The 27,930-nt window shown below is 42.2% G+C and overlaps 1 protein-coding gene across 1 annotated transcript in view; it reads right to left on the bottom strand.

Annotated features, from left to right (window-relative positions):
- The window catches only part of SLCO5A1 (solute carrier organic anion transporter family member 5A1), a 76,103-nt gene continuing 48,173 nt past the window's right edge, over nucleotides 1-27,930 (bottom strand). The window contains exons 5-9 of the mRNA XM_086742397.1: nucleotides 22,921-23,119; nucleotides 9,580-9,739; nucleotides 7,097-7,338; nucleotides 2,940-3,004; nucleotides 1-1,689 (exon numbers count right to left, since the gene is read on the bottom strand). Of these exons, the coding sequence (XP_086598523.1) occupies nucleotides 1,244-1,689; nucleotides 2,940-3,004; nucleotides 7,097-7,338; nucleotides 9,580-9,739; nucleotides 22,921-23,119 (1,112 nt within the window). The 3' untranslated portion in view covers nucleotides 1-1,243. The remainder of the gene's footprint in view (nucleotides 1,690-2,939; nucleotides 3,005-7,096; nucleotides 7,339-9,579; nucleotides 9,740-22,920; nucleotides 23,120-27,930) is intronic.

Genomic DNA, 27,930 nt, shown 5'->3' on the forward strand with positions numbered 1-27,930 from the left:
GTGGGGCAGAAGAGAGAGGGACCTTGGATCTGAGCTGGCATCCTCTCCCCAGTTGTCCGCAGTGGCAGGTACCAGGAGAGGAGAGGAAAGCCTCGTACCAGGCACCGTGGTGTTTCAGCTGCTTGCAGCCCAACTGAAGGTCTCTCTGCTCAGTCCTGCAGCAGGCAGTCCAAGCCCCATGTCGCTGCCAGCTGCAAAGGGCTTGCTGGGTCCCAGGTGGCCACTCAGACACGAAATGAGGCCAACAGCTCTCCCTTTAGATTTTGTTACCGAAGCTGAACTAGACTGGCACGCATTTCTGAAGGACAGCCAAGCTCTTCCTATCAAGCCATACCTGGTTATTTTCTTCTTCAGGAAAAGTATGGATTTGGTAACGGACACTCAGACAACATTAAAGAAATATGCACATCTCTGCTCTGCTATGTGTGTGCTCTGCTATGTGTGCATGATTCCTACACCTTAATGTTATTATAAATTAATATTGACATTTTTTACTCCAAGCATTATACTTTCCTAGCCTGCGTACTTTGTGAAGAATGACTACATCCTATCAAATGAAAATTAATGCAGATTTTGAGAGGATAAAGATATTTGCAAATGTTACCTGATGCATAACTTCTGTATGGCTTAATATGTTACTAACAGTACTTTAAACCTTATGTTCTTTTTTAATTTAATGCGTATGTCTGAAAATAGCCCCTTTCAAATTCAGCTGCAGTAATGTCTTTAAAAGCAAACTTTAAACTTAATTTGCTGCACACACAATTATCCAAATAAGTTGCATAGTTTAAACAAGTTCAGTTGTGCTTTGTAGCAGAACTCACAGTAATTACTCATCTCTTGAAAACACAATTTGCAGGTATAAAGTTGATGATACATTTAAGCATTTTTGTGACACCTAGACATCAACAATATGAGTTTTTGCCACTCTTTCACTGACTCCTGCTGTTCATAATACCTCACCCTTACATTGACATTAGATCAGAGCATGGACATTTAATGGACACATCTGAAATAATTACAAACACAATTTTTAAAACTCCATTGTCCAGAGGGGAGAAATAAGAACTTGGGTTGGTTTGAGGTATCCAGCCCTCAGGAACATATTATGGTTGCTTGCATTAAGTTTGTTGGTTTTATCTCGTGTTACATTTACATTAAAAATAGAAGGCACAGGTGTTTTACAAGGCGCCACAATTAAGTCAACCAACAAAACTAAATATTACATTACCAAGCCAGGGGTCTATATCTCAGCAGTGACTTCTTCCAATGCGTTCTCATTTGAGGAATTTATTGCTTCTGAAAAAGGGCCGGGGTACGTCTGTGCTACACAGTTCATTCCTTGTGCCACACTGATGTCTCCTCGGGAGCTGAAGGTAGGGCAGGATCTAGTCCGTGCATAGTTTTGTTGGGGTCCAGCTTGGCCAACCATCTCACTCACAGTGTTCACCAGTGAAGCCCTCCATGTCCGTCTCTGCAGTTGCTCTTCTTTACATTTAATGGAATACCAGGCCAAGAAAATAAAAAAGAATCCCACAAACTTGAGAGCAGCTGCCAACCCAAAGTAGACAAAACGAAACGAGGTGACATCGTATTCCCAACAAGATCCTTGTACGCCACAATCTTGCTGCCAAAGCATGCATGTGGTGTCAATAACAGCCCCAAAATAAATTGGAGTAGGAATGTAAGCTGAAATAAAAATAGTAACAGAAATAATATGTGTTAGTATATAGTGGAAAACTTCTAAAGAAACCACATGCCTTAGCCAAATAGTGTAGGTCAAGAATTTTTGAGATTTCTACACCGCTGTTCTCATATGAAACACGGAAAACTGGTCAGCTGATCTTCCCACCAACACTACTTATCCCACACATGAAATGTACCACAAATGGGAAAGAATTGAAGCAAAGAAGACAATGCTGCAGCACCTTACGACAGGTACTGCTTCAACCTGCCGTCCCCAGATAACTCTTCTTGATCTACATGTTCCCCAAAAAAATCTCCAGTGTTGCTCTCAAGAAATAAAATATGTGAGAGGAACAAAATACAACGTTATCTCCAGAGTGTTACTTGCTGAACATCCATTGCCCATGAGCTAGGAAAGGGTGGGGGTAGCTGTTTTAAATTAAGGGGGAAAAGTCCCAAAGACTGCAAAATGTTTCTCTTATTGAAGATGAACGGAAGCAATGAGACCACTAACACTGCAAATTTTATTTTGAATAGATCTTCCTCAGAAACAGACTTTAACTTCTAAGGCTGCTAAAAATGCAGTCACTGCATTGAATGCTCCTGCTTTCTTCAGAAACATGACACCTTTAAGACAAGTCAGAAACGTCCTTCTTTACAGAACACTTCCAGATGCAGCTATATGGGCTTCTCCTCTTGTCCTGTTAGAAGAGTCCTTGATTGCTCTAGTCATGTTTCGTAGTAGCTAAACACCTGGAGTGTCCGTTATAGGCAGGATTTTAGAAGTTCAAGAGCTTGAAAGAAACTACATTATGGAACAAAGACTTTTACCATGTACCCTTTTTGCTTTGAAACATTTAGAATTGGACATTAAGCAACAATCGCTTCTTAGTTTAAAAATGCAAAAAGCTATTGTTATTGCTGAAAGCAATAAAAATCTGTTTCTAAAAAAGAAAAAATCCTTATAAAATAATATTTAGTAACTATTGATTCCTAAACAAAATTTGAAACTTTAAAAATATCTCTTTCTGGGACAAAAATGAAAGTCATAAGTTCCTGAAAGTCATTAACAAAAAAAAAGAAAATTAAATACATTCTCAGTGACAATGTTTTCAGAAGCTATTAATTTTCGGTTCCTAATACAATTGGTCAGGCAATTAGTTGTAGATTTATGGAATTTTAGTACTTTTGTGGTGCATTTAAGCTGAACATGGTGAGCCTTTATGGAAATGCTGACTAACTGTAAGACTTACCAAGAGTTCGTAATAACACAAACTGCATTCCTAGTGCAAAGGGCCGCTCCCCATCTTCCACAGACCTAGCAGATGAAAAGAAAACTCCTCTGAAGAAACAATCATAACAGATAATCACTATGGTATGTTCTGGCTCTACCTCCTGGCTTTTTTTCTGAGCTGTAAGAAATCTTTGTCTAAATTTCTTCCATTTAGCTTCTAATATTGATAACTCATTGCTAGGAAAAAATACAGTCAGACCCTCCTGTCCCTGTTTAATGAAAATCTCAATCAAGTCTTTTAACCTTTCTTTACCTGTGTAAGGCCTGAAGAATTTGATCCAAACCCATTAAGGAAATCTAGAGAATCCACCCAAAATCTTTACGGCTTCTCATGACAGTTTCCTATTATTTCACACAATGTCTTGCTTTATTTTCTTAATCTTTTTCAGATAAATTAGAATTAATGGATAATTAAGTTGCTGAAAGCTGGACTCAGGTTCTGAATTTAACAGGTCTTTGTGCAGCATAAGCACTTTGGAGCTACTTTAGGAAAAATATCAGTAGAAAAATCCTAGCAGTTTCTTTAAACACTGTTCCTTTTCAATACAAGTAATACAAGATTTCTTCCATTGGTTTTTAAAAAAAAAGTCAAGCTTTCAAAAGACTAAATACAAAGCAATGATATTCCACAATGCAACTACAATTTTAGTATATCACAAATTTTCTTTTTATTTAAAAGATAGATACTTTTAAGTCTTAACCTAAAGGTCTGCAATTAAGATAGGCAGCTTCTAATGACACTGAAATATAAGACAAAAACACACAAGAAGACTGCAGTCAAAGGGAGGCAGCTGTAAAATCAAGGTTTTGAAATCAAGCACTCACTCAGAAATTGAGAAATCAGGGAACCAACTTGGGCCACAAATCTTGGACCGATGCACTGTGCACAGCGTGTGGTTTGGGACAGCAGGTGTCACTGTTCGTGTGTGTGGGCCATCCTCCTCTTCACCGAACACTACAAAACCCTGCAGATTGTCCCTTACGCACCTCACTGTTGCGAGGCTCACTGCAGTATTAATGCTCGTTGATTGTAGCTTACCTTCACATAATTGCAGTGCAATGTCAATGGGTTTTTTTAATTATTATTGTGCAGGGGGAAAATCCAGAGATAGAAGGAATAAGGTCAGAAGTCTGAATTAAAACAGCACTGTGCACATAGTAGCTGAGTTAAAGCTGCATCAGCAATTGAAGTCTGATGCGCCCACTCCCAAGTGCTTGTCTTCACAGTCCTAACAGTGATCCTTGCACCCATTTTACAGATTTTTTTTAAAAGCAAACTGGAAGACAAATTCTGTCACATGACCTGGCATAGTCCTCCATGAGACACAGATGTCTGCCAACAGGGTTTCAGAGCTAAGCCTAAGGAGAGCAAAGCCAAGTCCTGATCTGCCTCATGTTTTCTAAGGCTCCATGACCTATTACAAAGATTTGCCATTACTATTTTTATAGGAGGCTAATTGTGAGCATCAGCAGAATATCAGTAGTCTCAAAATATCAGAACGAAGATACAAAGACAATGCTACCAGGAGAAAATCCTGCTCGGTTGGGAGGACCATTCTCGTATAAAGAAAAGGTCAGAAACTGGTGTGAAAAAGCTCCATTTGGAGAGAGATTTTACACAAAACCATATCAAAAGATGTCTCTACATTATCAATTAATGCAGCTCAAAATAAGCAGATTTATATAGCTAAACAGATCGTGCTGAAGACCTGATATCTACACCACAAGCATTTCAGGTTTTGTAGGGATTTACTTCAAATCAGCTCCAACCTGGTCCCAGGGGACTGAATGCCCATTTGCCTCTGGATCATTCTGGGTGTGCTTCTGGAGAGCATCTCAAACACTGGAACAGGCTTCCTAGAGAGGTGATAGATGCCCCATGCCTGTCAAGTGTTCAGACAACATCCTTAATAACAGGTTTTAATTTTTGGTTGTTCTGGTTTTGTTAGTGAGGGGGGGCCTAAGGTGGTATCTTCTGTAGGAAACTGCTAGAAGTCGCTCCCCTTTGTTCAGTGGACTCGGCCGGGCCTAGGGCGGACCCGCTGCTGGCCAAGGCCGAGCCAATTGGTAGCAGAATGTCCCGTGATAACGCCTCTGCGATAACGTATTTAAGTAGGGGAAAACAGGAAAAAGAGAGAGGAGAAGATGTGAAGTAGCTGAGCGGGGGGCAGAGAGGGGGAGGCGCGAGCCTCATGGGCCTTGCAGGCCTCACCCTCTGGCCTCCCGCCGGGCAGCCGACTGGGCCCAACTCGGCCCGGCCCGGCTGCAAGAAGTGGAGAGGAGATGAGAAGTGAATAAGATGTAAAAAGGATCCTGAGAGGCGTTTGCCAGCCTGTTGTGAGGAACGGCTGCAGACGCCAAGGTCAGTGAAGAAGGAGGGGGAGGAGTAATATGGCTCCTGGCCAAGATTCCTCTGCAACTCGTGGTGAAGACCATGGTGGAGCAGGTTGTCCCCCTGCAGCCCATGGAGGTCCACGGAGGGGCAGAGATCCACCTGCAGCTCGTGGAGGACCCCACGCCAGAGCAGGTGGAGGCCTGAAGGAGGCTGTGGCCCGTGGAGGGCCCGCTGGGACAGCTGTTCTAGAGGGACTGCACCCCGTGGAAGAGATGACCCACGCCGGAGCAGTTTCACGGAGGACTGTGGCCCGTGGGAGGGACCCCACGCTGGAGCAGAGGAGGAATGCGAGGAGTTCTTCCCCTGACGATGATACAGCGGCGTAAAACAACGTGTGATGAACTGACCGCGACCCCCATTCCCTTTTCCCCCCCCCGTGCCGCTCGGGAGGGGAAGGTAGTAGAGATAATGTTAAGCCCGGGAAGAGGGAGGGGTGGGGGGAGGTTATCTTGTTCCCTGTCTCATTCTCCTGCTAATTTTAGAAAATAAATGAATAGTTTTCCCCAAGTCGAGTCTGTTTTGCCCGTGACGGTAACTTTAAGGATTTCTCCCTGTCCTTATCTCAAACCTTGAGCAGTTTTTCTTATATCATCTCCCCCTGTTCTCTCGGAGGGTGGGGGGAGCGGGAGAGAGACTGCGTAGTCTGGTCCCGATCGGGGCTGAACTACGACATTGGTCAGCCCTGAAGTAGTCAGGCAATTGGACTAGATATCATTGTAGGTCCCTTCCAATTGAACTATTCTATTCTATTCTATTCTATTCTATTCTATTCTATTCTATTCTATTCTGCTCTATTCGAATTTTTCTTTGTACCTTTCAGCTCATCTCTGTCCAAAAGGAACTTACTTCTTCAACTCTAAGAGCTTTTCAGCTTCAGATTCTAAACTGAACTGACATCTTTATACCATTCTCTTTGTCCAGTATCTATGGGTGTGCTTTGTAAATCCTAGTAAATAATTATCTCATTTTCCTCTAATTCTTCTTCCTCCTCTTTTAACAACAGCCACATAGATTATACAAATTTATTTCAGCAGTAGACCATATTCTGTTTTTTTCAGCTTGCTTTTCTTCAAAAATCAGACTGAAGTTCACTTTCAGAAGCTGTATTTTAAATGGACAAACATGTTACAGTGAGTAATAATAATGTTTATCAGACCAGATGTCAGAGATAGGAGAAGCCAATCCAAATTCCACTTTTTTTCAAATGGACAGAAAAATGACACTACCTTTCCCTACAAAGACAGTGCTGTTCTCTATCCTGAAACGACCACAGTGACAACAACACTGCTACAGTACAAGTTCAAAATTCTTGTGAAGAAAGGAAGATTCAAAACCAGGCATGTGGAAGGAATGAACAATTTTAAGAAAGAGAAAAGGCTAATTTTAAATACTAACTTTTTTTCATTTGCATTTGAAAATCCAAACCATTGCTCTAAGAAGGCTGACAACTTCTTCAGGAGTAATCATTTTCTTACATAATGCTTTTACTTGTCCTGTCTTTGTAGCGCCTGGAAATTGTTGGCCACCTCATGTTTCCTAAAGTGGATTATCATGTTACATATTCTAAATACAAGCAAGTTCCATGTCAGTCCCATTCTATTAACTTTTTAAGGCTACATAAGCTTGAAGGAGTTGCTGCGTTGCTCCAGCCTCTTCTGACACAGGCACCGGTGATGGCAGGCACAGCAAAAATACTTAAAAAAACATAACTGAGCTCTCACCTGAGTGTCACTATGATTGCTGACGGCTGGGCGCACGCTGTTATAAGGGTAACAATGAAGAGAAATATCAGGAAGGGGATCAGCGTGTTGCAGGTTCGATCACACTTCCCAGAAACAGCATAGCCGTTCTCATTCAGGTAGGTTTTGACAATAACCAGCCGGAGCTGGCTGCGCTGGCCCACCGTCGGCGGAGTGATCACTTGGCGACTCTGGACACAGGCACATTCTGTGTAGTTTCTTACCTGGGGAGAGTGAAAAAAGAACATTTCCACATGAAAAACCCATGTAAGAAAAACATAAAACTTCCACTTGGAAGTGCTTTTAAAGCTGGCCAGGACTTCGCGTAATGAGATTGCCTTTCCACTGCTTATGACTTCCACTGTTTAGGTTGAGTTTAGAAAAAATTCTGGATTTTTTTTTTAATTCTGTTGAAAAAATTCACTTCTGACAGGAAGGCTGGAGAAAAAGATTGTCTCTACTGTATTACAAAAACTGTGAGGAAACACTCTTTAAGTAGCACTGATAATGCCATATTCTGGAATTTGGCAGGCTGTCAGCATCCATCTTCAGGAGGTATCTTCTGCCATCTCAATGAAAGATTCGGCTAAAGAGCAACAAGCTGCACTTTACACTTGGAGCCCAGCACCTTTCAGTTGAATGTGCGTGTGGATGCAGATGCGGGTGCGGAAGTGGATGCAGATGCGGATGCGGAAGTGGATGTGGACGTGGATGTGGATGTGGACGTGGATGTGGATGTGGATGTGGATGTGGATGTGATGCATACAGGAGCAAAACTAGAGAATAAGGAGAAAGCAGAGACTTAACAGTGAGACTGAAGGACATGAGGGATTCCTGAATGGACAAAGAGGCCGAAATTAGGATGAACAGACTGAGTAACAAAATATCATAGGCAAAGGGATCATGATTTGAGGAAGGTGAGGAAGAGCTAGATCAGAAATAACCTCCCATCACATTTATTCTACTGTTTTCAATCGCTCTCATGGTGAAGCGGTGTGCAGCAGATCAGAACACTCCAGTATTAGAAGGGAAATAGGTCAGGGTTCGTGTGATGGCAGAGGAAGGAGTTTTTTGTTTCGATGTTCGCATTTTTAAAACCTAGGACCACACCTGCACAGAAGCTACATTACAAGATCATCTTAAGTTTGCAAATTAAAGCACCTGGACATCAGGAAATATCCAAATTAGGTTTTTTTGTCAACTTTAATGTATACCTCTGTATGTGTTCGTGTTATGATATAGCCTTACAATTTTTTTTCCACAGGACTTAGCTGAATACCTAATAACTTTACCAATTTATCCAGTATTTTACCTCCCATTTTCAAAATGTGGCTCCAGGTATTTTTTTCTTCACACTAAATATATTCCACTACAAAGACAGAATGACTCCTATTTCATATGGATTTTTCCATCACACTCATCATTATAGCTTAACTCTTTCAAAAAAGAGTAAATTATGTTCAAAACAGTTATGAGATGAGGCACTGATGTTGTTATCTCTGTTTTGCAGCTAAGTACCTGAAACAGATCAAAAGATTTACAAATGTGGGTGGAAAATTTGAGACAGCTGGGATCCTTTTTTTGAGAACATTTTCCACTATACACAACTTAATATATTCTGAATGAAACTTTTTGTGCTTGTAGATACAGATTTAGGTAGTCAGCACTTCTACACATGGCACTTCTCGTCATTGCTCATGTCCATCATCCAGAATATGAAGAATAACAAATTAATGATCAACTGGGAGAAGTTTCATTTAAATGACTTAGAATCATAGAATCATAGAATGGTTTGGGTTGGAAGGGACCTTCAAAGGTCATCTAGTCCAACCCCCCTGCCAGGAGCAGGGACATCTCCAACCACATCAGGTTGCTCCAAGCCCCGTCCAACCTGGCCTTGAATGTTTCCAGGGATGGGGCATCCACCACCTCTCTGGGCAACCTGTTCCAGTGCTCCACTACCCTCATTGTAAAAATTTTTTCCTAATATCTAATCTAAATCTATCTCCCTCTACTGAAACCATTACCTCTAGTCCTGTCACAACAGGCCCTACTGAACAGTTTCTCCCCATCTTTCTTGTAGGCCCCCTTGAGGTACTAGAAGGCCACTATAAGGTACAGCAGACACGCAGGCCACTGCCATCAGGAACTTCAGAGTCTGTACTGGAAACACCAGCCCTCCCCATCCCAGGGCACTTCGCACTCACTCATCTGGAGGACTCACTGGGTGCAAATGAACTTGTGCCTCAAATTTGTACATAACTGAAAGGAAAGGGGATGGGACCATGCAATAGTAACATCACCAGCCTTTCAAAACGTGGAAAGACTCATGCACGAGTCAGCAGCAGAGCAACTTCTCCGGAGTGCAGAGGAGGGCTACTTGCGCTAGAAACAGAGCCAACTTCGATACGCATCAGTCTCGAAGGGCTACTCAAAGGTTGTATGTGGGTGGGTGAAGCACTTACCCCTGCGCTATGGTTTCCACCATTGATGCAGCCAGCTAGGCAAGGATTAAAATACGTGATTCCATCTGATCCACAGACAGGCTCGTACTCATGAATCTTACATCCGCAGTTAACATTACAGCTCCCAGTCAGATTCCTGTGGGCCATGGCAAGAGTGGGACTGAAGAAAGGAAAAAGAACATGCTAGCAGAGCAAGCACAGATATCCTGCTGCTCAGAGGGAGAAAACATCCTACTCATTAACTCTGGAACCAACAGCTGATTATCAGAGAAAGACTGCATTAACTCTACATTATGTACAAAATTTAAACAATAAAGAACACTCAAGGCACTCTTGCCATCAACTAAAAACACAACACAAAAATAATTCCAAAGTTTAAAACTACTATCTTATTTGCCCAGATAACAGGTGCATTTTTCCTCTAAGAGTTAACGCATCACTATTTCATGTGTCTATCCTAAGCTGCAGCAATTTGTTATTGATTACAAGTGAAGGGCTCAGTGACGAGATGTAAGCATTATGTGAACTAACAGACATTTCTTCCCACATACCAACAACTGCTCAGAAAACTTGATGCTTGTATTATTTATATATATGTATATCTGAAATATACAGGAATCTCTCTGGATCTGGCAGAGTGCTGTGCCGTTACTAAATGTCTACAAAAGAACCACTACTCTGCATCCCTGGACCACTCCCCAAAATGTTGTCAAAGCCCAACTTTCTAGGCCTTCCCCAGAAGGGTTTGACAGTATGATTAGAAGGAACTAAAGGGAATTGCAAAGCTGAAGGACACACACACACACCAAAAAGCAGATTCTTCACTCTCTATCACTGCTGCTTCAAACTGGAGGTTGAACAGATCTCAACTGTCACAGCAGGGAACTGCATCAACTCTTCACTGGCAAGCGTCATGCCAGCCTGGGGACATCCTCACTACGGCACGAACGCACAAAGGGACCCCACCAAGGCAGCGGCTCATGGCACTCATCTGAGCTCAGTGCCTCACGTAACAAGGCCTGAATGAAGCACTGCACTGAGGCAGCTACTGGTCTCACCCGACGCACCTTCTCCTCCAGCTAACACTTCTGCACGGCACATCTGGGCCCTGTCTGGAGAAAGCAGGTTACTTGGAAGCAGTTTTGATCTCCTCAAATGGCACTGCCCTGGATGTAAGGGGTCCCAAAGCAAGACAATCTTCTAAGACAGAAACAATATCTGATATCCTGAGCTGCCAAGGTAACTCTGGTTACAACTGACCGCCGGCTGTCACCATCACAGGTTTTGACACAGGTTGACTAAGTCACACAGTCACCAAATTAACCAGCTCCTGCCTTACCTACCAGATCACTTCAACCCTGCCCAAAACAATTCTCGGGTCACTTAAAAATGCCCAGCTGTGGGCACAAACCCTGGAGGAGACACTCAGCTACTGCCTGCACCGAAGGAGAGCCCAAGGAGACACTGGACGTTATTCCTGGGTGAGGTAAGGGCTTGGAATACAAAGCAAAGGACGAAAAGCATTAGTAGGCACAAAGGCAACCTCACTGAAAGAAAAGAATAGTAAAAACCTCTACATAACTCTATATATAAATTCTGATTGCAGAGAAACAGAGAGTTAAAATGAAAGGGTTAAAGAAAGAGAAAATGGATACGAGTGTTTGTTCCCCAGTTAAAAACGGACTGGCATAACTGGACCCAGTATACACAGAGTTAATATCAGAGGATGTAAGGTGTTAACCTCTATTATCTAGAAGCCCCTCATCAATGAGGAAGTAGTTGATGATCATATAATATTTTTCTGACAAATAACTGGTTTGAAAAGCCATTTAGTTTTAATAGCATATTTTCCTGAAAAACTCAGACTATGTTTATAAAGAGCGGTACTACCTTTGGCCCTTTCAGTTACTGGGATTGCTCAGATGGGTTTTGTAGCATTTTGTAGCATTGCTTTTTTCCCTTGGCTGGCTAAAGGCTAATTGAAATTTATTTTTGCATGTGTCTATTTTCTCTGAAAGCCTTTACAAACACATGGAAATCGCTGTTGAGACCACGGTTGTCTCTTCACCAGTATCCTGTCTCTAACATCAGCCATAAGAAGACAACTAGGGAAGAGAAAGAACAGGGCAAGTAACTTCCCCCAGAAAAGTGTTCTCTCAGCCTCTGAGTCTCAGCCCAAAATATTTTTTGAGTCTGATGTGGTTTTTTAGTTAATAAATCCCAAAATATTTTTGCCCTGTACTTTTCCAATTGAGGTTAAACCTTTTGCATCTACAATACTCAACAGCAAGGATTTTTCGATAGTCCGCAGCCTGTTATATGAGCTGTTGTTTGTTTTGAATCTGGCTCTTACTCCCTTTATCTGACAGCCCCCACATCTACTACTTTGCTTGTAAACTCTGAATACATGAAAGTTCCTGAAAAAAAAATAAACTTGAGGGTTTCCTATGGCCAACATGAAAACATTTGCAAACTCTAGTGAAATCTCGTAGTTGCAACTAAATAAACCAGATGTAATATTATCTAATCTAATCTAACCTAATCTAATCTAATCACCTCTAATTACCTGCAGGTGTTATACTGGAAGGTACCTGAAAGTATAGAGATAAGGTATTACCTTTTATCTGTGCTATTACCAAACATGCTAGCTCAGGTACCAAAAAGAAAATTACTGTTCTGCTTACAGACACATGCAGACGCACTTCAAAATGCAAGTTATTTTCTGCTATCATTATGCAGTCAAATTATAACTTTTAAACAGCTCATATTATATTTAAACCTATTTTTACTACACTCACCATGCTCTCTGTCTTGTTTCAGATTGCTAAATTAATCTAATAAGTGGAAAAGCAAGAGTCTGCAGTGTGGTTTATTGCTGGTTCAGGTTTCCATATCTCATTTGGAATTTCATCTGGGTTTAAAATACTGCCAGCAACGTGAATGCATTAAGCCAGTGGAGAAGTTACCTGAATGACCTTATTCATACCAATCTGTTTCCAAGTGGTAGGGTTGGCTGAGGGTAAGGACCCTAGCTCTTATTTCCTAAATACCTTCTGGTCTAAAGATATCACGGTCTCTGAATTCTGCACGCGCACACCCTCTTCACAGTGTAAAGCGATCCCAAGCCACTGCAAACTGAAAAGCATCCTGAAGCTGCTCCTATTACTTAGGAAAACTCCCATTTTATTACGTTACTTTCTGTCATAGGTGCACTCTAGGCTTGTAAATGCTACTTTGTGTTTCAAAATACCTGAATGTTAGGAACCTCAGTATCCATTACTGCAATACATAAGGTTTTCTGAAGATAGAGGGCCAGTTTCAAACCACATACTTTATGGGTTGTAATCTGCAATACCTAAAACTGAAAGATTTTAGTCCTTCCAGGTACCAAAGTCAGAAAGGCAGGTTCTGTAAGGAACCAAGACAGCTGGCACTTCTGAAGATCTTCAAAAATTCAGAACATGGAATTGAGGGCCTGACCTCCCTCCTATGACTTTTTCGCTGGCACCCTGGCACCAGGAAAGGTGAGATGGGAGCCGAGAATGAGGGCAAGACCAGATCAGAATTGGATCTAGAGACAATGATCACAATGATCAGTCCAGTGATCACACAGCAAGTCAAAGAGAAAGGAGGGGCAAGCCTTCACCTCCAGCTTTCTTCTCAATAGCTTTTATGAGTGACAGAGCTGACCCTGGACTCAGCAAGCTGAATTCCTTAACATAGGTGATCAAGCTCCTAGAAGTAGGGGGTCACGCTCTGCACCCTGACTCTGTACAGGAATACTAGTGCCCGTTGCAAACAGCTCAGTGAGTTCCTATGCACAGAGCAAAAAGCTGCCTCTTTGTGCTGACAGCCTTCTCCAGAAACACTATACTTCATGGACTTATAATAAGTACCTTCTGAAGTGGAGGAGGAAGCTTCCTCTTCATGGGCTTTGCAGTTGCCTGAGGTGGGAACATAGACTCATAGAATCATTACAGTTGGAAAAGACCTCTAAGATCATCAAGTCCAACAGTCAACCTAACACCACCATGCCCACTAAACCATGTCCCAAAGTGTCACATCTAGACGTGTTTCAAATGCCTCCAGGGATAGCGACTCTACCACCTCTCTGGGCAGCCTGTTCCAATGCTTGACCACTCTTTCAGTAAATAAATTTTTCCTAATATTCAATCTAAACCTCCCCTGACACAACTTGAGGCCACTTCCTCTCACCCTGGGGTTCCAGGTCCTCCTCAGCCTGAAGGGGTTCAAATCTACATCTCTTTGATGCTGTTCTTATCAGCAAGCTCCAGAATGGTGCTTTCCATCCCTCCTGCTGAAGTTGAACATGATTCCAATCCTGTTCAGATCTCCTCATCAATGACTCTTCACTGTTGTATCTATAAGCAAAACCTGGAGCAGAGACCAGGGCTGAAGTAATTTCTTCCAAAGGAAATCTCCTTTCAGAAAGTTTTAAAGGTAAGTTCCTCTCTTGCTTACTCTTTTTTCCTCTTCCATATTTCTTCCGTATTGCTTCCAAGCAAAAACACAGTATCAGGCAGTTCTTCTCTTCTCCACAGTAACTGTTAAACATAGTGGCCAATGCTAATAAAGTGGGTATCAGTGGGAAATACACCTACATCCCTTGTGGATTTGAGTATATTTCAAATCCTTCCTTATCATTTTTGAGTCACAGCAGCTTAGACACTTGCAGCTACCTGGCTCCCTAAAACCACACAAGAGTCTGCGTTTGGTCACCCGGAGAACTTTGGCCAAAACAGAAACAAAAGCTTATTTAACTTCAGCAGTCCTTGAGAACAGGTATCTACACTAATCTCTGAAATCGAAGAGTTCAAAATATGCTTAATCTGGGTTTTGGAAAGAATTCACATATTTCAAACACATCCCAAAGTCATTCTTCAGCCAATGCACTCTACCTTCTCCACAGTGGTCTCATGGCAGGAGATCTAGTTTGGCTCAGAAGATAACACCATGCAGTCTGTCATCTGCATGGTTTTGTGACTCTTCATAGCTAGAGCATGTGGTGGCTAAACAGTGAAGAAACGTGGTGCTTTGACAATGCAATTTTGCATAATTTTTTTTCCTTTGAGTTTTATTACAGTGGTACCAGAACCCTTTGGTGTGCCATTAGCTTAGTCTGAAAGGTTTGAATATTCTGTGAGCTACCTTTCACCAATGCTTCACAGACTGCAAGACGTTGCAGCTCACAGCTACAGTCACTCCAGCCTTAATCCACAGAGGGACACAGCTTCTGGATCCTCTCCCAAGAGGCTGGATCTCCAGGACACAAGGCTGTCCCTCCTTCCTCTTCCTGCCTGACACTTTTAAATCAGCTGATTTTTTTTTTTTTCACAAATAGAAGCAAAAAGTGTCCTTCATTGCATCATTTATCCAGTAGTCTACTGATTAGGTATGAAAACCCAGTTCCAAAGAATATTGAAGCAACTCATGCAAGATTGAATGTGACAAACATGAGAGGTTGCAGGAGTGAACTTTAAAGGCCTTTTCCAGAGACCAGAATATATGTATGAAAATCCCGAACTCCAGAAGACTGTGCCCTTTGCCTTCTCACACCTGAGCGGTAAGCAGAGCTGCAGGCACCATCCTATTGCTGTCTGTGGTCTGTGTGCAGTCCACTCCAGAAGACCTGAATTTCTGACAAGAAATGCCAGTTTGACTCCTGCAGAATCTGCAAAAGCAGACAGAGCTAAGAACTGAGGTCAGCTGGGGCATGAGTACTTGCACATGTGCCGTAAGCAAAAATCTTGCCTTGGGAATTATGTTGGTATGCACAACCTCTCCACACCAGGCACTGCAGCGTAATATTGAATTAACTGTGCTGCCTTGTTTGCTCAGGCAACTGCCCTGAGCAGTTTGAGTACTGCTCAATGGTGCCACAGAGAGGCCACTGTTGTTTAAAACTAGCTCAAGTATCTCTGCTCTAAGCAGATCAGTAGATATCCAGGGAATTTTAGCACCTCCTCAGCCAGGCAGGAGCTGGACAGGAATCTGGATTTGGTTTGTGGTTGCATCCCCGAGATCCTGTGCACATGCTCACAGCCTGCTGGGGTTGCAGAGCCTCAAAGGGCTGCTGTTTGCTTGCCTTCACATCTGTAATGTGTGGGCAGGACCACCGTAAACGTGAACAGCCAGCATCAGACTCACTGCGTCCCAGCTACGCCATGGACCACGAGGGATGTTCTACTCCCATCTTCCAACACCCAAACAGACCAGAGACTCAGTTCAGGAGCTGCTCCACACACAGTGACTGTCACCCATGTCATCTGTCACCTCACCTCCTGTTATAAGTCACACTAAGCAGTACGACTGCTGCTCAGTGGCTTCCACTTGACTCATTTTTAGTGTACTTATACACCACTATTTGCTTTTAGAATAGAATATTTTACTGAATATGATGTCTTTCCAGCTGGGCACTTCTGTAGCCCATCAAATGTTACTAAGTAGCTCTTAAATATTTATTGACTGGCTGCTGATCACACAAATCAGGTTCACAAATTTAGCTCTTGGAGCTACTTTACACTTTATGGTCTAGTTGGATGTTAACCAAAGCCTTTCCGAGTGTTTTCTTTCTTGCACCATAAACAAACAAGGCACAGTTTTAGAAACAAATTGCAGCTTGAGCAGAAAATTAAATATCCAGGACTGATATTGGTTCTGTTGTTTTCTCAGTTATCAGTTGAAACTCATCTTATTATACCACGTTGGATTCCAGAAAGCTATATGCAGCAATGCGTCATATAGCAACAGGAAGACTTTTCCAGTAATCTCTCAACAGAACCTTTTCTCTGATGGAAAACGCCAAATCATCGAAACATTCCTCAGGAACATACTGATTCCAGCAGCTCAGTGACTGAAGTTTTTCACACCAACAGGAGAGGCAGCATTTTTGGCGTTTCACAAGCTGCCGGGCAGCCTGCTGAGCTGGATGTCCCAGATGCCTAAATGCTGGGGCTGAGCAGTGGCTCCCAGCCTGCCCGGGGGACCCTCGTGCCCACGTCCTCGCTGCCAGCAAGGCTCGGTCACCCTGCACAGGCAATAGCCCAGGCTGCTGGGAAAGGCACAGCTTGGGTTCCCCTCTCCAGCCTCTCTCACCCTGTGAAATGCATTCTTCTGGCCTCTTGTGCCCCCGTCATGTAAAACCCTTCTCAGCAGCAGATGGGCCGTGTTGTTCCACAGGCAGGAGAGCCTGCTCCCTGGCTCGCTCCGCTTACGTAGCTGACTCGCTTCAGCTGCATTGCTGAACATTTACTGTGACACGGGGGTTAGGAAATCAGCTTAAAAATAAAGGTGGGTGAAATCAGGCACACAAGAAATGAGAAACATGAAACTGGAAACTGAGTTGAGACCACAGTGACAACCTAATCTCAGGGGCAGTTTTATGTTTGCCCCAGAAGGATCCTTAAGTTTACAGATAAGCAAAGCAAATATGCTCAGATTAATAACAAGCTACTGCAAGCTGTGCCTCTCCAGCTTTCATCACCTTTAGTACCTCAGCAAACTGCTGTACGGTTTATTTGGGGGATTTTTTTTTATACATTTACAGCAAATGCCTTGCATGCAAGGCTTTTTTTCATCCTTTCAAGAACATGTGATACACAAAATCATCTATTAACTCTGTTTCCAAAAGCTCATTATCAAACAGTTGTAAGAGGTTCATACTTTCATCTTTATTACCTTCACTGTTCACTCATCGTTCAGTCCTCTTTTAATGATGGGAAATTAATGAAGGATGAAGGAATTGAGATGCTGTCACATGAAATCTCTGCTATGTAACCCCATTTTCATCCCATGTGATCTACCATACAGCGCATATTACAATGGATTTCTGTGAACACTTCTCCCAGTAAGGGATCTCTTCTTTTCTTGAAGCTATGTATTTTCCCAGCAATAAACTGAACCAAAGGACTCTACTAATCCTAATCTGACACTGGGAAGCTGCTTGCTTTTCACAAAGGAAAACAGAGCACTGATCCCTTAATTATGGCACAGCACATCGCAGATTTACCTGCATCGGTCAGAAAGAGCAGGCTCCTAGGGAAATCGCACCGACGCCGGTAAGCCCTGCTCATGAGCCAGCCCGTGGGAAAAGCAGTTTAGTTTCAGTGCATCCGCTGCTGTAGACACACAGGATGTCTGAGAAACAGCTGCCCGGCTTGTTTCTGCGGGTGTAGGTCCTGCCAACTTGCAGCACTGCTTCACCTGAGCTGCCAAGGATGCCCATCATGCACGAGTGCGCTAACAGAAACCAGCCCCAAACGACAGCGTTTCCTGAACTATTCATTCAATTACAAACAATGACGCCGCTCCTTTCATTAATAAGATTCAAGTGCAGGTTTGCTAAACACGTGTGCTGGGACATAACCCAGAGTCCCAGCTGACAAATTGCATTTGTTCGCTTCTCGGGGAGACTGGTCTGTGTCTCCATGACACGATGCTGGTAAAGCTAATAAAGAGGAGATCTTTATTAGATGTGACTAACGATAAAAGGGAATCTAGTTCCTAACATTTGTTTTTCTAAATCCTATTCTCATCTCCAGCTATTACTCTGTGGAAGGCTTGTGGTATAGAGGTGAAGTAAGGAAAGGGAAAGTATAAGGTGAGATTTATTGCCTGGAGTTTTTAGAACTGTGACCTGTTATTCCAGATACCTAGGCTTGGACTGAAACCTCACTGTGCTGGCAGTCAATGCACACATATTGGAAAGAAAAACGTTGATCCTCTTCCCATGACACTACAATGAAATTCAGTTTAAAAAAAAAATAGATAATATTTGGTAACATCTAAAGAAAGAACTGGCTTGCAATGGTTTTATTCATACTTATTTAGATCGCTATAGCAACCTACTGGATCAGGGAAATACAAATGAAAGCAGCTAACCCCTCACAACATAATTTCCATAATCTTAACACTGGGATACATGATAAAAAGGATTATCTTAATTTGACAGCAATATTTTTGGTTTGGTATTGAAGGACATTCTGGATGGCAAAGATCTACAGCCTCCTTGTTGGCAAGCAGCTGGAATAGCAGCAATGATGCAATTTTTGTGTAGCTGTCAAACAAGGGACCCTCTCACTGTGTTAGCTGGATTCCTTCTTTGTTGTTATTGTTCTGATCCAATTAGTCACTGCTTTCAAGTTAAGTGATCCAATTGATTCACTGGACTAAAAAAGGTACAATAATAACAGAAACCCAAACCAGTGGTACAAGAGGAAGAACAGAATTATTTTTTTTAATGTGAAGCACCCCAATAAGTCAATTGTACGCTTTAACTAAACCTTAATTGCATGAAAAGAACATAAAGTAATCAAAAAGGGTCTGTTTTGATTCATTACATACCAGAAACGTGAGAGATGGAACTGAACTAATCCAGGAATCTGTCACTATGAGTAAGCTCTCCATGGAGCCTGTTTTAGTTGCCTTATAGCACAAAAATGGAAAAGACAGGTCTATAAACAACCAAAGCAGCTGATCTCTGCTATTTCCCCTTTATTCAGCACTGGTGAGGCCACATCTGCAATGCTGGATCCAGTTCTGGGCTCCCCAGTACAAGAGGGGCATGGACATACTGGAGAGCATCCAGCAAAGAGCCATGACGATGATGAAGGGACTGGAACATCTCTCCTACGGGGAAAGGCTGAGAGAGCTGGGACTGTCCAGCCTGGAGAAGAGAAGACTCAGGGATCTCATCAATGTCTATAAAAACCTGAAGGGAAGGTACAAAAAGGACGGAGCCAGGCTCTTTTCAGTGGTGCTCAGTGACAGGACCAGAGGCAATGGACAAAAATTGAAACACAGGAGGTTCCCTCTGAACACCAGGAAACACTTTTTCACTGTGAGGGTGACCGAGCACTGGCACAGGTTGCCCAGAGAAGTTGTGGAGTCCCCCTCCTTGGAGATATTCAAAAACTGCCTGGACAAGGAGACAATTCACTGATTCAGGACTTCTCATTTGGATGCTGGTTATGGTGCGAGAGAAGGGATGCCGTATCATGGTTTGACATAAAGCTCCTTGCACTGTGTTCAAGTACCAAACATGCTTTCAGAGACAAGGCTGGGACCCAGAACAACAGGTTCTAAAATGCTGAGATGTGTAATACAGAGGTGCCCTTGACCTTCCTGTGATGGTTTAGCCCGAATTACCACACAGTTTCTCGCTCACCCTTCCCCTCCCCAGTGGGATGGGGGAGAGAATTGGGAAGGAAGGAGAACTCATGGGTTGAGATGAAGACAATCAAAAAACTACAATAATAACAGAATATAAGGATATTAAAATATATAAAGTGAACAATATGTGTTTTCTCACCACTCGATGTCCCAATGACCGATACAGCCCGTCCCGAGCAGCGATCACGGAAACAAAACCGAGCGGCAAGCAAAGGAGCAAAAGGGAGCCAGCAAGGTAGAGGGAACGATGCCAGCAAAACGAGGAGGAAAGATGGATGCTAGGAAGGCAGATATCCACCCTGGCCAGCCCCCACTTATATACTGAGCATGATGTTTATGGCATGGAATACTCTCTTTGGCCAGTTTGGGTCAGTTATTCTGTCTGTCTTTCTCCCAGCTTCCTGCATCTGCAAATCAGCGAGACTTGGAAAGCAGGACAGTGTCCTTGGTCTCATTCACAACAACTCATATAATCAGGGTGTTTATCAACATTCTTCACACACGATATCCAAAACATACCAGCTACTGAGAGGAAATATTAACTCCATCCCTGCCAAAACCAGGACACTTTCTGATAACAGAACTGCTAATGACACACAACAACAGCAAAAGTGCTTGTGCCTAACATAAAACAGCAGGAAATCCTTGCAAATGTATTCTAATCTGTGCATGCCTCCAGGTCCCATCCACTTCCTCACAGCTGGTATGGTTAGAAAAATACTGAGTTATGAAACATACTGAATTATGAAATATCATTGCCTACTTTGCTGAGTACTGGTATGCACATACCACTATGTTAACCAAAATCTAGCTTATGCTTCCACTCCATACTGGTTTATGGTTCAGTTCATCAAAGAAAAAAATCTACTTTTTAAATGTAAAAGAAAAAAACCAGTAAAACTAAAGATGTTTGACCAAAGATTCTGCTGCATGGTACGCCTACACTGCGCAACGCAGCCGAGATCTCTGGGCTGCTTCCCGCGCAGGTAGCAGGGACATCAGACCCGGCACAGCCAGGTTAAGGCAGAGCATCATGTAAGACATTTACTCTGAACCAAGGAGCTGTATGGCTTCTCCTGTCTGATCTAGCCTGTTGAACTGGCTTTGATGCCCATACGCTGCACTGCAGTGGAACTAGAGAACAAATGATGTGTTTTATTAAATCTCAAAATGAAAGCGTGCTTCTTTGTTACATGAACAATAACATTCTTTCATGTCTGAGTTAACGAGTTGCCTACCAGGTAAATGATTTCAAGCAATCAAATGACTGACCATGAGGATAAAGGGAATGTTTATCATGTCGAATATTCAAGATTAATTTATGTGTAGCAGTGCTTCTTTATTATGATGTTAATAATAAATTTGGATTTGACCTCTGCATTAAAAAAATCATGTAGAGCTGGGGCTGCAGACTCCTGAACCATGCTTTATAACATGCTGGTAATTCTAGATTTAGGATGACGTTACAGTCTAAGCACACTAATTTTTATACTGATTTCAAAGAGTTGATACACTCCAACACTTTTGAGAATTTTGCTATTACCACCTCTCACCTTTTTTCTCAATAGGAACAATTGGATGAAGCTGGTAAAGAAGCAATGCTACTGCAGACTTTCAGAACAGCTGTGAACAGATGTCTGTTTCAATTCATGCTACATATTTACTGCAAATGCTATTACTTAGTGAAAAAAAAATTTAGATACTTTTACAATTCCAGTGTGAAGGTTATGTGTTACATAGCAATAGTTTGCCTTGTCTTCAATTTAGAAATAAATTTAAATTAAATAGTACTTTTTCACAAACAGAAAACTACAGCCTTCTCATTAGCCAGGCAGGGACATTCTGACTTGCCACACAGTTCAATTAACTTCTGAAATTTATGTTTTAATTCCTAATAATTTTCATTTCCTCATCTACACCCACAGGCTGTTGCAAACATCAACAGAAGGTGGACAATTAAGGCATTCCACCCCCTTCCCAACCCTGTTCTCTCCTTCTTCAGGCCACCATGCTCGGATGATGATATATTACCATGCTACTCCCTTCTACAGTCAGGTCCTCAGCACCAAGCTTTAACTCTAGGTGTTAAGAATACAACGGAGCACACCAGCTTTCCATCAGCTCACGACTTTCAGCTGCTGGTTTTCCTTGCTCTAGGATTAGGTTTTGACAGCAATGTAGTAACACCCAGCAACACGCAATGCAAAATATTCTCTGTGTAAACAGTGTCTATTTTCTTCTTCCCTTTGCTTCCCTTTTTTCCTCTTTGTTTTTCAATTGGCTTCCTCACTGCCCCACTGTAGTTCTTTTTTTTTTCCCCATTTGATCATCTCTTTTCCTGCTCTACACTTCTTCTATGCTGTCTTCCAAACCTCAAAATAAGAAAGAAAATAAAAGCTCATCATCAGGCTTCTGAGGAATTACCTTCCAGTGAAACATCTCCTCACAACTTTTACTACACTGTCTTCCTTTCAAATATTCCTTGTTTTTTTTTTAAATGCCCTTCCAAGTATTTCTTAATGTCACAGTCTAAATCACTCTCTCCCAATACCTTCCTACATCCACACCTTCTTTTTCATGACAGCCTTCTTCATTCCCAATAGACCTTTAAGGATTATGATCTAGCCCCTGTCTTGATGATGGTCCAACAAGGACTGGAGGGCATTCATACAACCAGCAAGGGGTTCAGACTAATGCACACTACTAATGTCAATAGGACATGCCAAAGTGATTCCTCTCAAATAGGGACTGTAGACCTAAGACACTATTACGGTGAAAATAATCTTTATAATCCCTTTTGCATTTTCACAATTTTCATGAACAGAAACAAAGACATTTTGAAACATCAACAGAACTCTGAGCAATCTACAGAGGATACTATTCTTATTTTCCTGTAAAAATCACTGAAGTCCATTCTAATGCATTTTTCGATCCTTTATAAAGGTGAGTTATTACATAAACTTCATTATAAAGCAGATGTAAAACTGAAGGGCCACATAGTAACAGTATGTGTTTATATCACAATACTCATCAAATTCTCATTTGAACACGTGGCTTCTTCAATACATCAGCCACCAGCATTTTTTACTTTTCTTTATCAGGCTTATAGGAGAAAGCTGGTTTTGCCACAGATGATTCCAAGATACTCACCCAGTGGTGTAAGGTATATTTATTCCCCCTAGATTAATGCTTTCACATCCAACAATGAAGAGAGTTGAAAAGCACAGCAGAGACACACCACTGCAGATCATTGCCAACTTTGCAGACTCTCTCGCACCAAGTTTCAGTTTTTTTATAATGTAGCCACCTAGGACAATGCCAACACCAGCACTTGGGACAATAATCACACCTGCCAGGAAGAAAATTGAGCAACATTAAACAGGACCTATAGAAATGGTACAAAACATAAATATTGGTTTCATTCCCTAACTAGATGACTACAAAGGCTGCACTAAGATCTCCATTGTCTGATTCTCTGGTAGCAAACTGAGTCAGACTTTTCAAACCTCTGGAGTGTTGTCAAAGAATTAATAAAAGCCTCCTTATGATATTACCAGCAGCCAAAGCACTATAAGAGAACTATTGTACTTACAAGCAAAACCATTGCTTTGTATTTATTTTAGAATGGGGAGAAGGGATACACATTGCTCCAGTTTAATTACTGAAAATTTGAAGAAATCCAGATTTGGACACAAACCTTCCTCTTCCTACTCTCATGATTAATTTCAGTGAAGCACAAGTGCTAACCTCAAGCAGGACCCCACAAGCCTTCCCACTTGGGAGCACACACATGAGCCTTGCTGCAAATTCTGCCTTCTGGATACTTTACTCAAGCTGAACAGCACTTTCCTACATCTGCAGCCTCATTCATCTCAGCACAGCCATGCAGAGTGTAAACTAGTCAAACACAATTAAAGAAATTAAGATACTAGAATTAGTATTGGGGTAAGTTTAAGACATGAAAGACATGCCTATGAAATTTCTGTCGCTCTGTTGCTGCAGCTATAAGATGGCAGTTCAACAACACATCACTGGGCTGTCCTCACTTCCCAGGGCCTGAGGCACTGAAAGTCTTGCACTTCTTACCTTCCCTTGGCTTTTGCTTCTCACTGACAGGTAAGAAGGTCTTTAAATAAGATCTTTGCTAATAAAGATGCATTCCACATAAATATGGAATTTGAACAACTTTTGGTAGCTGCATCTAGGGAGAAGGAGCTAAACTTTATAATCCAAATTCTTAAAGATGTTGGTCTTCTTTTTAAAGAAGTCAGTAAGACTATCACTTGCAAATATCTTTAATACTATTGCAAAGTATTCTCATTCTCTGCTAATTTGTCTAAAGGTAAAAGGGACATTATATTCATCAAAATGTTGAGGTCATGAAAGTAAAAATAAGAGGTAAAAATAGTTGCCACCTTAATTATACTGCCATTACCAGTGACATTATAAAATAAAACGTCATTTCATGAGGAAGATTCTTAATAATAACCCTTCAGAGACTCAAAACCAGTCTTTCTCAGAAAAGCAGAATTTAAATGTATAAGTCCTTCTAGGAGAATTAAATTATTTTCACAAAGTTCAAAGCTGTTACCTCTCTCAAGCTGTTATATCTCTCACTTTCAATGATTGAATACGAATGAGGGAAAGAAATAATGCAAATCCTTTCACTTGCATTGAAAATATTCTCTCTGGGTGGAAATGGTAACTCAGCCATCTGAGTTACCAGGCATGCCCTGCTCTACAAAATGTGTTTCAGAGAAGCCCACATCCCTGCCGAAGGCAGACTGGGATCACTCTCAATGCCTTCTAAAACACCCCTGTCAGATGAACTAAATTCCATGGACCAAATCCGTGGCTACATCAGTTATATAAACTAAGGATCTAGCCCAAGGTAAGGGCTTACTGATGATCAATTAACCTCAGTATTTTATTCTTCTTCCTTCCACCTTATAGCTTAGCTTTGAGTTCTTAACCTCTTTCGGATCTGAATTATATCTTTTCTTTCTTATCCTCTTGAAGGCACAGATATTGGTAAAGCCTTTCACTAGAACTGAGAATCTGTGTGCCTATGTCTAGTACCTTGTCAAAACTGAGCATGTAAATATTTTGCAAGGCATTAGCTTACTGGTTCTTCCATTAATAAGTTATACTGGGCCGTTGTTTTCATCCATCCTCCGCCACACCATGAAGATCAGAACATTAAAAATGAGCAGAGGAACGTGAGCAAACTGTCCGCCAAGGTTCATTTTCATTCAGGAGGATGGAAAGGTAAAGCAAAGCCGACACAGAAGAAGTATAAAGACAAATTCCTCCATGCAAAGTGGAGCTGGGGATGGAAAAACTCTTTCTTTGGAGAAACTGGAAGGGTAGGAGTGAGATTTTGCTGTTTGGGGTGAAGGCAGCAGAGAGAAGCACTCATTCCCTCATACGTGTCAGGAATCCTGACAGGTTCATTTGCCCTAAGTATGAACTCTTCATTCTTATGCCCCTCTCTTTCCACAGGTGATGTGAAATGCAAAGTCATGTACTCTCAAAGAAATGCAGCTACTACAGTGTACTTCCAGAGGAGCTTCCAGGACAAAGCAAAGCCTGTGTGTCTAATCAGGACATACATTCTTCTTTTTCAAGGGCATTCAGAGGAATAAAACTTAAGATCTGATATTAAGCTGTTGCACTGCACTTTCCTTTATTTTACAATGACCGTTTGGCTTACAGGAGTCGTGTGTGTGCCAAATACACTCCTGGGTACCATGCTCCAAGGCAATATCAGCTTTCAGTCAGCAATTTTCAAGCTTTGTCCTGCTGTTGTCAGGATTCTGCGTCACTTGAGGCTTTCCACAGTGCCAAAAGACGATCTTAACAGCTACTAATAATCTGGGAACAGAAAACTGCAATATCTGTTAAGCAGGCTACACTTCCAAAGGGAATACTGTGGAGATCTTTAAATAAATTCTGCCTGAGATACATGTTGTATCTTCTCTAGAACTAAAGGCAGATCCAATGTGTTTATAACCAAGCTAGTAGAAGTTACCAGAGTAGTGCTTTGTAATATACAGTGTGCAGTTCTTCTAATTACAAATTATTTGAATTGTAACTCTCATTTCACAAGTAAAGCCATTAGCAAAGCACCTGAATTTTTAACCTGGATTTGTCTATGTTCTGGTTTTGTTTAGTGAGGAGGGGCCTAAGGTAGTAGCTTCTGTAGGAAACTGCTAGAAGTTGCTCCCCTTTGTTCAGTGGACTCGGCCAGGCCTAGGGCGCACCCGCTGCTGGACAAGGCCAAGCCAATTGGTAGCAGAATGTTCCGTGATAATGCCTCTGCGATAACGTATTTAAGAAGGGGAAAACAGGGAAAAAAAGGAAGAGAAGATGTGAAGAAGCTGAGCGGGGGCAGAGAGGGGGAGGCGCGAGCCTTGTGGGCCTTGCAGGCCTCACCCTCTGGCCTCCCGCCGAGTGGCCAACTAGGCCCGACTCAGTCCGGCCTGGCTGCAAGAAGTGGAGAGGAGATGAGATGTGAATGAGATGTAAGAAGATCCTTAGAGGTGTCCGCCAGCCTGTTCTGAAGAATTTTTCTTGTGACAGGAATGGCTGCTGACACCAAGGTCAGTAAAGAAGGAGGGGGAGGAGTAATGCGGCTCCTGGCCAAGATTCCCCTGCAGCCTGTGGTGCAGCCCATGGTGAAGCAGGCTGACCTCCTGCAGTCCGTGGAGGTCCACGGAGGAGCAGAGATCCACCTGCAGCCCGTGGAGGACCCCATGCCAGGGCAGGTGGATGCCTGAAAGAAGCTGTGGCCCATGGAGGGCCTGCTAGGGCAGCCATTCTGGAGAGACTGCACCCTGTGGAAGAGATGACCCACACCAGAGCAGTTTCACGAAGGACTGTGGCGTATGGGTGGGACCCCACAATGGAGCAGGGGAGGAATGTGAGGAGTTCTTCCCCCAAGGAGGAAGCAGCTGCATAAAACAACGTGTGATGAACTGACTGCAACCCCCATTCCCTCTTCCCCGCTGTGCCACTCGGAGAGGGGAAGGTAGCAGAGATAATGTTAAGCTCGGGAAGAGGGAGGGGTGGGGGGAGGTTATCTTGTTCTCTGTCTCATTATCCTGCTGGTTTTAGTAATAAATGAATAGTTTTCACTAAGTTGAGTCTGTTTTGCCCGTAACGGTAACTTCAAGGATTTTCTCCCTGTTCTTATCTCAAACCTCGATCCGTTTTTCTTATATTATCTCCCCCTATTCTCTCAGAGGGTGGGGGGAGTGAGAGAGAGACTGCATAGTCTGGTCCCAATCAGGGCTGAACTACGACAGTCTTAAGATCTACCTGTAACCAAAAGTCAAAGTCTTTTTTTTTTGGACTTGAGAAAGCCTGGAGGCTGAATGCCACCTGCTCTACACATAGAAAACAAAACTCCAAACAAGACAAGATTGCAGCACAAGCTGTACAAGTTCAAGACATGAAGTTTGGCACATGGCATTTTTGCTGATGACTAATGCCAGGTTTATTTAAAAATAGAAACAACTTGAGACTTAATTAAAGAATTCCTGCTTACAAATTGCGATAGAAAGTGAGTAACAAAAATTTATATTAGTAACACAAAGAGATTCAGCAAGCACATGTACACAGCCTGTGATGTATATATGAACTATAGAGGTAGTAATACAAATAACATGTTAAGTCCTCCTCTTGCTAACCAGAGGTTTGTAAACTGGATATGTCTTTTACTAGATTAACCAGTAGCAACCTAATACAGAATCTCCAAGTTTCCATTTCCCATTTTTCCCACAAAAATAATTTACATAATTAATAATAACTGTTGACTTTAATGCTAAGTTTAGGAGCTGGAGTTGTGGAAGCAGTGCTCACTTGTCTGTGTTGCAGAGCCAGCCTGAGCAATTTCATCTCCTTCTTCCAGTTCATTATAATAGTCTTTATCAAGCAATTTGTAACAGGGAAAACAGCAGATGTTAATAGCTTCACACCCTGGACAGGGTCATGTCATTTTTTCCTCTTTTAATGTACTGGCTGTTGAATATTTTGTTTGGCAAGAATGTTTCTGGTTTATCCTGAAAATGAAGTGAGTTATGGAGAGCTGCAATCCCATCAAGATTCATTACAGCAAAACTCCTGTGCGTGTGTAGCTACCCTAAGCTTCAGATAGAA

The sequence above is a fragment of the Chlamydotis macqueenii genome, chromosome 2 (assembly GCF_036417535.1).
Source record: "Chlamydotis macqueenii isolate bChlMac1 chromosome 2, bChlMac1.mat, whole genome shotgun sequence".
In the NCBI taxonomy this organism is placed as follows: Eukaryota; Metazoa; Chordata; class Aves; order Otidiformes; family Otididae; genus Chlamydotis; species Chlamydotis macqueenii.